This window comes from Diabrotica virgifera, chromosome 10 (assembly GCF_917563875.1).
Source record: "Diabrotica virgifera virgifera chromosome 10, PGI_DIABVI_V3a".
NCBI lineage: Eukaryota > Metazoa > Arthropoda > Insecta > Coleoptera > Chrysomelidae > Diabrotica > Diabrotica virgifera.
Window position 1 is genome coordinate 133,327,803 of NC_065452.1, and position 13,255 is coordinate 133,341,057.

Sequence of the window (13,255 nt, forward strand, 5' to 3'; positions counted from 1 at the left end):
ACACTACTGTATTTCAAATAGGCCTGGATCCCTTGTACCAAAAAAAAGTTGATTAATAGCAAGCTGAAAATTTGTTAATAGTTTAACGGTGTCTAGTCGGGCAAACTTTGATGTATGGGAACACTGGATCAGGAGAAGATTTAATTGTGGAACAGTTTAAAAAGTTGGAACGTCAGATTACGAAAACTTCCCATGTATTTTGTCGGAGAGAACATCAAATTGATTTGTTACCCTTTCATTAAACTCTCATGCAAAAATCAGACTCCTATTACTAACCAACATGATTCCTGTCCTTAAACATGTTCTTCGTGTTCCAGTCATTAAAATGCCCAGTTGGTAATACACACCAGTCTGATTTTTGCATAAGAGTTTAATGAACTGGTAGCAAATCATTGGAAGTTATGTCCGACAAAATACATGGAACGTTTTCGTAATCTGACGTTCCAAATTTTAAACCTGTTCCACAATTAAAACTAATAATAATAACTTTCTTTTGGTACGCGGGATCAAGGTCTAAAAGTAACGTCAAGATTAGAGCAATTATTATTCATATACGCGTTACGGTCTCCTGCACATGTCTTTAAATACTAGTACTTATGTTAAAACGATCAAAATGTTGAAAGGGGGCGGCAAATATTAAGTTGCACACGGGCGACCAACATTTTAGCGGCGGTCCTGAACTTGATACAGAAAGCCACCAGATATTTAAATCAAAATAGGGTCGTAAATTTGTTGAAAATGATTCCTGTATGCTTAGAATTGCTTGCCAGCAAGTTTCGTTTTATCCATACTTACCACTTATTTATATTTTTATTTGAGTGTTACTAGATTAAAACTTACTTATTCTGAGCCAAAAAATATTCAGGTTTAGATATTATTTCACAAAGCACACACTACAAAACGAACGTAATAAACAAGGCAGGCATAAACTTTTTAATATGAACTATAAACTAATTTGCAGAATAACAGAGTACAGATTCAGACATTCAGACCTATCCAAATAAGTCAAAACAAAAGTCGGTACGCTCTCAATTGGAATTGGAAATAAACACGTTGCGCCATATTATGATATTCAAACTTCAAACTGTTTGAAGAAGTTTGATTTCAAGTCAAACCTAAAGATATCGAAATCAAGTCAAGTCAAACTTTTTTACAAAAAAAGTTTGGTTTTCAAGTCAAGTCAAGTTTGTTGAATAAAATCAAACTAGTTTGACTTGATGCATCTCTAATCGGAATGCCTATACAAAATACCTACCTACTGAGAAATACGATTCTCGATATGATTACCGGTACTCAAATACAAAAGTAATAATATTAATCAAAGTAACGAATACTGTAAATGATTACTTTATACAAAATACCTACCTACTGAGAAATACGATTCTCGATATGATTACCGGTACTCAAATACAAAAGTAACAAAAGTAATCATAGTAATAAATTCATTTTATCCCTTAAATGGATCGGTGAAGCTCGTTATATCGGAATACCTATACAAAATACCTACAGAAATACGATTCTCGATATGATTCTTCTTCTTTGAGTGCCTCTCCTATCGGAGATTGGATATCATTAGGGCGATTCTAATTTTATTTACTGCTGTTTTGAACAATTCGTTAGTGGTACATGATTATCGGTACTCAAATACAAAAGTAACAAAAGTAATCATAGTAATCAAAGAATACTCGAAAGTAACTATAATCAACATCACTATAATATAGCACCAAAACAATAAATACTGACACTGTAAACACCCTAGCTAGTGGTTCATGGGATACCCCAGCCCCGGCTACTTAGATTTTCGGGGATTTCATGAGTGTTGCTGCAAGTAGGTGTTTGAGCTTCAAGAATAATAATGTTTGGGATGCAAAAAATGTACGAGGTGAATTGGCAAAAACAATATAGAAAATTCTCGAAAGTAATTTTCTGCCCGAGAATATTCTCTTCTTACTACGCAGACTACTATCACTACGCAGACGACGCAATATTGATAGCCCAAGATGAAGATAGTCTGCAAAGATTAGTCCACAGATTTAACATAAAAGCAAAGAATTCAATATGACAACTTCATCTCAGAAAACTAAAACAATAGTAATTAGTAAAGAACCAATCAGATGTAAAATAAAGATTCATGGTACCAGTATGGGATAAGTATTGGAAATAAAATACCTTGGAATTACACTGTCTAGCTACGGAGACCTGGACAAAGAAGTGAGAAATCAAGTACACAAAGCAAATAGACTGGCAGGATGTCTTAATAACACTGTAGGGCGAAACCGACATAATAATACTGAGATGAAGTCAAGAATTTATAGTCATTGTAAGACCAATAATGACATATTTACAGGAAATATGCTGAGAGATCGAAAGAGAAGTGAAGACATTAGAAGACAATGCAACGTACAGTGTATAAACGAATGGACACTAAATAGAAAAAAATAATGGAATAACCACATAAGAAGAATGGGGGAGACACGTGTAGTTAAAATAGCAAGAGATAAATCAAAAACGCTGGACGGAAGAGCCGCCCGAGAACTTTATCGTACCGATCTATTAACGTTATGGTACTAGATACTGGCATTCTATAAAAATAACAAAGTTACTCGTTATTTTGATATTTTAGAAACACCTACTGTACTTAAAATTATTTTATGGTTCTACGCATCATTAATTTCCTGCATTTGAGAAAATGTTCGATGCCATATTTCGGGGACACACTATAGATGTGTAGATTATTGCATAAATCAATAGAATATTATAGTCATACTTTCATTTCAAATAAGTTCATTTTTCTGAGAAATTAATAGTTTACAATATTTGAATTTCATTCTATTTCGATTACGCCAGTCAATGCGCGAGATTAAGAACAATATATTATCTCCAAATTCTATCCTACTGCATGGATTTTAATGAAATTAATTTTGGGAGTAGCCCAATCTCCTAATTCAAAGTCTATCCTATATACTATGGCGCTTTTATCATGGGGGAAGTTCCCACCACTTCTCAGGGGTGAAATATTTTTATTTTCGAATTACATGGAGAAAAAGGAAGATTTTTAAGAAAATTTAAAAATTCATTCTATAATTTGATCACATTTTTTACAAAAACCATTCATTTTAAACCCGTTCAACTTTTTGAAAGTAGAAATAACACTATATTAAAAGGTATTATAGAAAGAAGACAATGCACTTAAATTATGGTGGATGGGGAGTTAAATGTATATACTTTTCATTTTTCCTTAAAGTACATTAGACATATATTTTTTTGCACCATATCTCGCTTAGTTTGTAAGTAACCGACATTTAACGGTGCTCGTTTTAAAGGCCTTTTCAAACACTAAAAAAGGTGTTGGTAGCATTATACACCTAAAACCTACCGTTCCTCTGTTATTTCAAGTTGAATACACCAATTTGAGCATGCACCAAAAAACAAACTATTTTCACCTACCATATCTCTTTTTGTATTATAAATAGAACATTTACGAAGGAACGAATCTCTTTATTATTTATAATCTAAAAAATGTTTTATATAGTGTTTTTAGTTCGATGCATAGTTTTTAAGGTATTCACAAAAAATCCGTCCGACAAGGTGTCATTTTTCAATGAAAATGGCCAATTTTCAACTACGCATAACTCAAAAAGTATTGAGTTCTCAAAAAAAAGTATAGACCAGTTTTTGCTTAGAAATAGGTTCTTTAGCCACTTCCGTGCTTATTTTGACCAACAAATTTTCCACCCCCTTGAAGAAGTGGGAACCGCCCCAATATAAAAGCGCCATAGTATATAGGGTAGATTTTGTTTCTTGAGCTATTCCCTACTTACTGTGAAAATATCAAGTACATCAATCTAGTAGAATGGAATTCGGAGCCAAATACCCTCATTGACTGCCCTACAATAATGTTCTGCTATGAACGCGTGAGAGAGGACACACAAAAGGTTATAGCAAAATTTCTATTTACCGTAACTTTTCGAATTTTTGAGCTACAGTAATGAATTTTATGTCATTGGAAAGGTAATTTTGTATTCTTTCAAAATATGTTAAAATATACAGGGCGAACCTGAAAAATTAAGATTTTTTATTCATTTCCGGTTCAACCGGAAGCCATATTTTTGGTAAAATTTATAGTGATAATAGATAATAAAGTAAAATATAATATAAAGATAATAAAAGCAAAAAATACGTGTTCAATATTTTTCAAGAACGTATCAAATAACATCAAACACGACCCTCCACTCCACCCCCTGGAGGTGGGCTGGAGGGTAACTTTCAAATCGAATAGGAATCCCCATGTTTTATTGAAAGTTTGGTTTCCTCATAAAAAAAGAAGTAACATTTATTCGAAACATTTTTTAGAATTGTTGATAGATGGCGCTAATAAAGTGTTTTTGCAATTATAGCGCCATCTATCCATAATTAGAAAAAATGCATAAAAGTTACTTATTTTTACGCAAGGAACCAAAATCTGAAATAAAAAGGGGGCTCCTATTTAAGATTTTAAAGTTGGAGTGGAGTGTCATGTTTGATGTTACTCGATAGGGTCTTGAAAAATATTAAACACGTATTTTTTGGTTTTTTATTTGGAAGTGTATTTCTCGGGATATCAGACCGTTTCTATTTTTAGAATTTACTTATGGTATCACGATAATTCGTTTTTTCCGATTATAGCCTCATCTATCCACAATTCGAAAAAATGTCTCGAATAAAAGTTGTTTATTTTTACGTAAGCAATCCAAATCTGCAATAACAAATGGGGATTTCCATTTAAGATTTTAAAGTTACCCCCACCCACCTCCAGGGGATGAAGGGGGGGTCGTGTTTAGTGTCATTCGATAAACTTTTGAAAAATATTCGCAAAATTAAATTCCAACAGAGGGCGCTCAAAATTTCAAAGATGGACGACAACGCTAGGAAAACAATTCATTTTGTCATTTGAATTCACAGTTCTAAAACGTTAAATTAAAATCATTTACAGGAGTGTTTTGCCAAAGTAACCACTAAGTTTTGCAACTACATCTTATAACTTAAAGACGACTCAAAATTATGTTTAATCTGTATGCATTCATTAAAATTTGATGCTAACTACTGATTTGTTTTTACCTTTTGTTCATAAAAAAATCTGGCCCCCGATAATCACACAGCGTTTAAAAAATTATTAATCTATCTTAGGATTTCTAATTTTGTTTTTAATTTAATTAATAGGTGCACTACAGCTTATTTTACACCGAGAGATAACAATTTTTAATTAAATAAAAACTGGAAACTTGGAAACTAAGTAGGTGAATTTATTTTATAATAATTGTGTTCTGGAAATTACGAAGTGGTCGGGATATTTTTCATAACAATGTACATTCTATGTACCGGGTGTCCCAATAAGAATGGCTCTCGGCCATATCTCAGGAGCCGTTTACACTACAGCTTTGGGAAAAAAAATTTTGTAACAAAAGTTGCCCCGAGAAAAGCCTGGAAATTATTTTCATAATTGTAAGTCCATCGCTAGAGGGCGTAATTGAATATCAAAAATTAAAAAATCGAAATTTTACAAAATTTGCCTAATGAAAGGGCACTGAAAATCCAACCATCGTATTCTTCATACAATTCTGTGCATATTTTATTTCACAAGTTTAAGTCTACCTGTGCAAATAAGAGGTGGGGGTGAGTGAGAACCTTGTTATGAAAAAATCGCTGTAAGTCCGGTTCTGCTTAATCGATTTTTACAAACTTGGTCTTGTTGAAAACAGCTCTTTTTCGTTAATGTGATAGTTAAAATTTGGAAACAGCCTATTTCCGTAATATGCCGGCTAGAAGGCGCTAGTTATTTTTTTTAGAAATCTAGTTTTCTTTGGAAAATATTAAATACAGGTATGTATTTTTTTTTCTGTATTACAAAATTAGATCAAATTAGCAACAGAATACCGAAAACCGCATGTCGATAACTTTTTTCTATCTCGAGATATATTAAGAAACGTGTAAATTTTAAACATAACTGTTGCTGTCATATAAATGGAAATATATAGAAGCACGTAGTGTGCTATGAAAAAAAACAAAGGAACATTGTCCAGATTTTACTGTATATATTGAATCAAAACAACAATAAGACAAATAACACTATAAAATATAACAAAAAAGAGTGTGTGTACTTTGTACGCGAGTAAGAAGTTATACTTATATTATTATGATTTTAACGAAATAAATATATTTTAAACAGTTTAATTTTATTTTTATTGAAATATTACACTAATTTTAATACTTAAAATAATACCAAAAAAATAGAGGTTATATGTAAATTTTTATGAATTGTTGCCTCCGCGCATTTGCTTTTCTCTCGATGAATCGTAGAAAATGTAAAAACGTCAGATTTTCTACACAAATTTTTAATTTTTATTTCATTATATTTTAATATCAATTATCCTATTCCCAACTAAGATAAATACATAACTGTTATTGTCACCGGTAAACTAAGTTAAGGAAGTCAAATTGGAAACAAGTAGTGTGCTATGGAAAAAAATAGAACTATTAGAAATATTAACTTCGTCAAATTATGTGTCAAATCAGTAAAACATAAAAATTTGTGCATTGATGGTTTGTTGCGGGTTTGTTTCTATTAAATTTTATATAAAATTTATACAGAGTAAAACTCAAGATGATTCTTACACACTAAGAAGCATTTGACATGATAGCCACATTCTTTAAATGCATAAGAAATGCAACTGTTGCTGCTAGAATATATGCAATGAAATATCCCCAAAGACGTCACCCCAGTAGTAGAGTTTTTCATATTTTGTTTTGATTTATTATATACGGTGACATCTGGAAAATGTTTCTTTGTTTTTTTCCATAGCACACTGCTTGCTTCTATATATTTCCACTTATATGACAGCAACAGTTATGTTTAAAATTTACACGTTTCTTAAGATATCTCGAGATAGAAAAAAGGTATAGACATGCGGTTTTCGGTATTCTGTTGCTAATTTGGTCTAATTTTGTAATACAGGAAAAAAAATACATACTTGTATTTAATATTTTCCAAAGAAAACTAGATTTCTAAAAAGAAAATAAATAGCGCCTCCTAGCCGGCATATTACGTAATATGCTGTTTCCAAATTATAACTATTACATTGACGAAAAAGAGCTGTTTTCAACAAGACCAAATTTGCAAAAATCGATTAAGCAGAACCGGACTTAAAGCGATTTTTTCATAACAAGGTTCTCACTCACCCCCACCTCTTATTTGCACAGGTAGAATTAAACTTGTGAAATAAAATATGCGCAGAATTTTATAAAGAATACGATAATCGGATTTCCAGTGGCCTTTCATTAGGCAAATTTTGTAAAATTTCGATTTTCTAATTTTTGATATTCAATTACGCCCTCTAGCGGTGGACCTACAATTATGAAAATAATTTCCAGGCTTTTCTCGAGGCAACTTTTCTTATAAAATTTTTTTTCCCAAAGCTGTACTATAAACGGTTTCTGAGATATGGCCGAGCGCCATTCTTATTGGGACACCCGGTACAGAATATATACTACATTTTATCATTTATTTAATTTTGCAGTCGCTTAAACATTAAAAAATACTACGTTTAATACAAACGTTAAATTAACAAAATGTGTGATTTGGCATTGGTTAATTTAGGTCATTACGTAGAGCATAATAGGAATGAATACTGAGGAACACTGCAATAGTTTTTTTAAGTCGAAATTATTGTTAATTACAACATAAACTGACCGCAAATATGTACACAAGTTAATGGCAAAGTCAATGTTTTCCTTGAGTTGATGCTTTTCAAATGCGCCACCAGGCGTCGCCCACTTTGCGGTTCCTCGCCAATTGAACACGTAGTTTTCAGTTTTTCGATCCAATCTTAATTTCGCGAATTATTCGATCGTTCCGCGAATTATTCGATCGTCCCAGGCGACGAGTTCCACCCTGGGCACCAGGTACCTCGGAGACCATCTTCGTCATGAAATTCGTGTTCAGTGACCTCCAAAACCATCAAGTATAAAAATTGCACTCATTTCCGTCAATATTTACTGAGTTCTAAATTTTTCATTTTCCATCTCTTCGAGATGCACTTTGAAAATGCATTTTCTTATGCACAAAAATTTTTGCCGGAGATCAATTTAGTTCACAAAATTGCCTGACACTCTTTCGAATCGAATGAAAAAAGTTCGATTGACATGACGATTCATCTTCTGTACAAAATTCCTAGGTTTATTGCTTCGTTGTCTCGTCTATGGTTGGTATATATTACAATAACATTGCTTACTATTTCTTTTTCTATTTCTAGGATACAAAAACTAGTGCATTGAAAAAATCTAGTCGATATAGAAGCCGTTCACTTTCAGCATCTTCAACAGATTCATATAGTTCAGGTAAATATGGAACATGCTACAAATCTTTAATATATTTCAATATAGCAGATATCGATTAGTAAAATAGTATCTATACTACAATCACAATAAAGATGCACTAGAAATTAACAAACCAAGACACGTTGAATGTTACGAGGAGCCTTCCCAAATCATAATTTACAATGTATATACAGTTACGATCACTGAATAGTTTACACCTTACTTTTTATATTGTAATACTGTAAAATTGCAGTGTCGTACGGATTTGATAAATGTCAAAGTCAAAAAATTTCAAAAAGTCAATGCTTGTCAAAAATTTCGCGAGTGTTGAAAAATAAAATAAAACTGTATCAAACGCCTCAAATGGTTACAATTCATTTAAATGATGCGCAAAAAGCAAGAGCAATTGCCAAACTCGAAGGAGGTTGGTCACTAAGGCAAGTTTCTACTGATTTGAACGTGAGCCATATCTGCATATGGAAGATCAAACAAAGATGGGATAATTTTCACTCTATAGCACGGTTGAGCGGTTCAAGAGGACAGAAGATCTCCAGAGATCAACAGGATGAGATGTTACTAGATTATTTGAGAGAATCTCATTTTACCACAACTAAAAAAGCAAGAGAAGAGACAGCGTTTCCAAGCAGTATTTGCACTGCACGTAGAAGCATTAAAGCAAGTGGACTGTTTAATTCTGCAGCTGCAAGGAAGCCATTTTTGACTGAGGATCACAAGAGGAGACGAGTTGAATTTTGTAATGAATTTATAAACCGCGATGCGAATTTTTGGTCTAATGTTGCATTTTCCGATGAAAAAGTATTTTATTCATAGGTATGATGAACAATATAGGCATCATTTAAGAAATACATAGTGTAGGATTCTCGGTCAACGTATGGGGATGGATAAGTGCTGAAGGCCCGGGCGTTTATTAGCATATAGAAGAGAAGTTAACAGGATTTTTTTTATTTATTTACGCTGTAACCACCAGGGTTATTAGCGATCTAAAAAATATAACAAAGGTAAAGTTAGTAAAGATTACAATAATTGATACAGTCCAGAGTCTTTGATAAAACTTATTGTGTTTTTAACGTTCGTGTTGTTTCCTAAGGCTTCCTTTATATTCTTTGGGATAGCGTTAATTTTCTTGTTGCTTCATATGTTTTGCACTTAGTTAATATATGCTTCACGAAGAGTGAAGTTTCACAGTTTTCACACATAGGCGGCACAGTTCGCGTAAATAGGTGTTTATGTTTGCGATATACTCCACTAATTTTCCACGCACTTAACACTTTATCTTTTATTTCTGACTTCAGGTCATCGGAAGAAACCTCGTTAATAAGAATGGAGTCTTCAGTAGTGGGTTTGTTTTGTAGTGAAAGTTGTTGGGATGGGTTTATTGATAAATGTGGGTTGACTACCGTTTGTGATGTGGTTTGAGAAGGCTTAGTAAGTGTGGAGGGAGTGGTATTTGAAATTGTCGAAGTATTTTGTAAATTATCTTGTTGAGTATGATTTATTGATGAATTTTGTCTTATCTCTGTTTGCACTGTATTATCATTGTAAGGATGGTTATGAGGGGAAATATTTGGACTATCAGCTGCCTGGTGTCCAGTTAATTTGCAATTGAAACATGTTTCGTTTTGGGCTATAAATATGCGGTATGATGTTTGTTCTAACTCGATGATAAAAGATTCAGGTGATACATGATTGTCTGGCAAAGGTGAAATGAAAATTTGTCGTCGGAAGCTTAGAATATGACTGAAAGCAGGATTGGTTGATCCTATTCGTAGGTATGATATATCTGAGAGAGGATTTAGACCTAGTTTTATTAATTAGTCTTTAATTAAGTTAGAAGGTATACTTGGACATACACCTGACAGAATTAAGCGGACTGAAGGAGTTATTAATCTTCTTGCTTCTAGTGTATTTCCATTTACTTTTATCTTCTTTGTTTCTGCTATGAATTTATCTACTAAGTTTTTAGATGATAGATATATGCATATTCTACCGTTTGATATACGGGATGCGAAAATTATATTTCTTGGTTCTATATGCTGACTCAATCCTTCAAGATAGGCATTAATTGTACAATTCTCTAGAGCAGCGGTTCTCAACCACCATGTCGCGACACACTGGTGTGCCGGAAGAACCTATCAGGTGTGTCGCGAGATTTACGAATACGATATTTTTATTTATATTTTTTTACTTGTTATAATATACCAATCATGCATATTGTTCTTGTTATGTTCTTACGAAATAAAAAATTATATACTTAATATATTCATCTGTACTTACCTACCACTAGCAAAAATTTGTACATATAAGGGTGTCGCGAATCTGTAAGGAGTACGTTAGTGCGTCGGTGAGTAAAAAAGGTTGAGAACCGCTGCTCTAGAGTGATAAATAAAATAGCTTGTTCTCTGTCTGGGGTTAATATATTGCGTGGTTGGCTAACTGCTTTTGAATATGATGCAATTTGTTGCGGTTGACTTGAGGATGACATCTTTTAAATTTATTTAAAATCTAACATCGGTGCTGTTTTACAGTTTTCGCTGCGATATCCGTTCATGGAATTGGATAATATAAAGATAATTGTCGTGATTTATTGAAACATTCAAATCCAAATAGACCCAAATAATAAATTTTGTCTACTCACAATTAAAACATTCCGTATACAAATCACTTTTCACTAGTAGTTTTCAGTATTTTATATTTTAAAACCAGACTTCTTTATTTTCGTTATTAAGACCACAATCCATTTTATTCAAAAAACTTCTTTCTATACTTTCCATTTTATTAAATTTTGTAAAATATATTATTTTGATTTTTTAATTTTAATCAACCTCTTCTAGCTAGGTACACCACTGGCAACGTCATTTTGACGTGAAAGGTGCGTTTAAACGAGGTAAAAATTTAAAAAATCGGCTCCTAGATACGTAAGCCTGTAAACTATTCAATGGCCGTAACTGTACATTGTAAATCCCAAATCACAATTTACAAAGTTTATACATTGTAAATCATAATTCGGGACTGCTCCTCGTAGCATTCAACGTGTCGTGGTTTGTTTATTTCTAGTGCATCTTTATTGTGATTTGAGTATAAGTATTTAATTGAATCAATAATTTTATTTGAAAATACGTTATATTTGGCGTTTCCATTTCCAAATCAAAAACGGTTTTCAAAATACAAAATTTTCGAGATGAAAATCGAATATAAAGTGTTTTTATTTAAAATTTTAATTTAGTCCCAATAAATATTGTAGATAATATAGAAATGCCATAGGAAAATAGTTACAAAGCCATAATAAAGTCATTACAGATATTAATATTAAAGATCAAAACAATTTTTCTTTTGTTTTATTATACACTTTTATTATAGTACAGTCGCTCGCCAGAAATTTGATCTAACAAGCTGAATTTTGCTGAAAATGTCAATTTTGGGACCACAAAAAGATGCAGAACATTGCCACTCCTACCTTCGGGCGTCCTTTGCTGCAAAATACAAATATGTATTTCAATGCATTTTAACTTTTGTCGATAGGACACTTTAATCAAAATTTATCGAATTTTTACCGTCGAATTGATACAAATTTGATTTAAAAAATTGGTTTTTGTCGTAACGGACATTCAAAATCACCGGTCGCTTCAAGCGTTGTTTCTGATAGAACGGTTCATTCTACACAACAAGTGCTATTAGGGAAAACCCGGGAGGCAAATTATACAGGGTGTTAGTAAATAAGTATGAAACATTTTAAGGGCTAATTCTACATGAAAAATTAATGCCAGTTTGCTCTATAAACATATGTCCGCAAATGCTTAGTTTCGGAGATACGGGGTGTTGAAATTTTTATTTCAAACTGCCAATTTATTTATTTCTCTAAGACCAGTCGAGCTATGAAAATGAAATTTGGTGAGTTTTAGGAGGTAGTTATTACGAATTTTATGACATACAATTAAGAATTTTGTATTCATCATTGGCGCGCCTACGGACAATGGTTTAAATTATTTTAAAGAAAAAAATAGTACGCCACTGAGATATTTCGAATTAGAAAATATTTTTAAATTCCACGTCTAATTTATGATAAAAAACGTTTCTTGCCTTTTTTTCATATGATGCACCGTTTTTATGCAGCAAAATAAAACATCTTGGCGCATATTTTTCATTTCTTAATACATCATCAAGAACTATCCAATATAATAATACTAAACTAGAACAATAACAGAAAATATTACTAATACCATTTCAAGGGCACTGATATCGAATAAGCACACATGCTTTTTGATCGATCCTGACAAATAGTAAATTTAACTTACAAAAACCAATCATAGTATTCTTACACTATGTTAACATCAAGTATAATAGTGTTAGTTAAGTGTGTATAGAAAAACATTTTCTGTGAGTACATATTTTTCTATTAATAAGTATTTCATAACCAAAGAATTTTATAAAACCGTCAATAAACAACACCAGTCATTAATCGACACCAATTTTTTGTCTTTAAAGACAATTACCAAAATCCGAAGCGGAACAGGTCCGTACTTAGGAAAATCAAATGGTGTTGAGAAATGGAATTCGACGTCACTAATAATAGCGATGAATCATTATCGCAATCCACATCACAAAAACCTTTATCTTACTCTGCTGCAGCTAGTAGACAAAAAGAAACAATCTATCCATCCAAGCTACAAGCAGTAGTTTTTAATTCTCTCAACGATGTTAAATTAGAAGAATACTTGTTAGCGGTAGGAGCTTTAGTTAGTCCAAAACACATTATTTTTTCATCAAGAATCACCAACAATCGTATCTGTATCTATTTCTCAACCAAACAAGTCGTAGATGAATTTTTTTCAAACAGTAGAGGTTTCATCACTGTAAACAATACAGAAATTCAAGTCCGTAGACT

The 13,255-nt window shown here is 32.4% G+C and overlaps 1 protein-coding gene across 3 annotated transcripts in view; it reads left to right on the forward strand.

The window, feature by feature from the left end:
• Window positions 1-13,255, forward strand: part of LOC126893415 (adenosylhomocysteinase-like 1) — a 110,082-nt gene that overhangs the window by 48,431 nt on the left and 48,396 nt on the right. For all 3 annotated transcript variants that reach the window (XM_050663564.1, XM_050663566.1, XM_050663565.1), the window contains exon 3: window positions 8,289-8,373. In XM_050663564.1, the coding sequence (XP_050519521.1) occupies window positions 8,289-8,373 (85 nt within the window). The remainder of the gene's footprint in view (window positions 1-8,288; window positions 8,374-13,255) is intronic.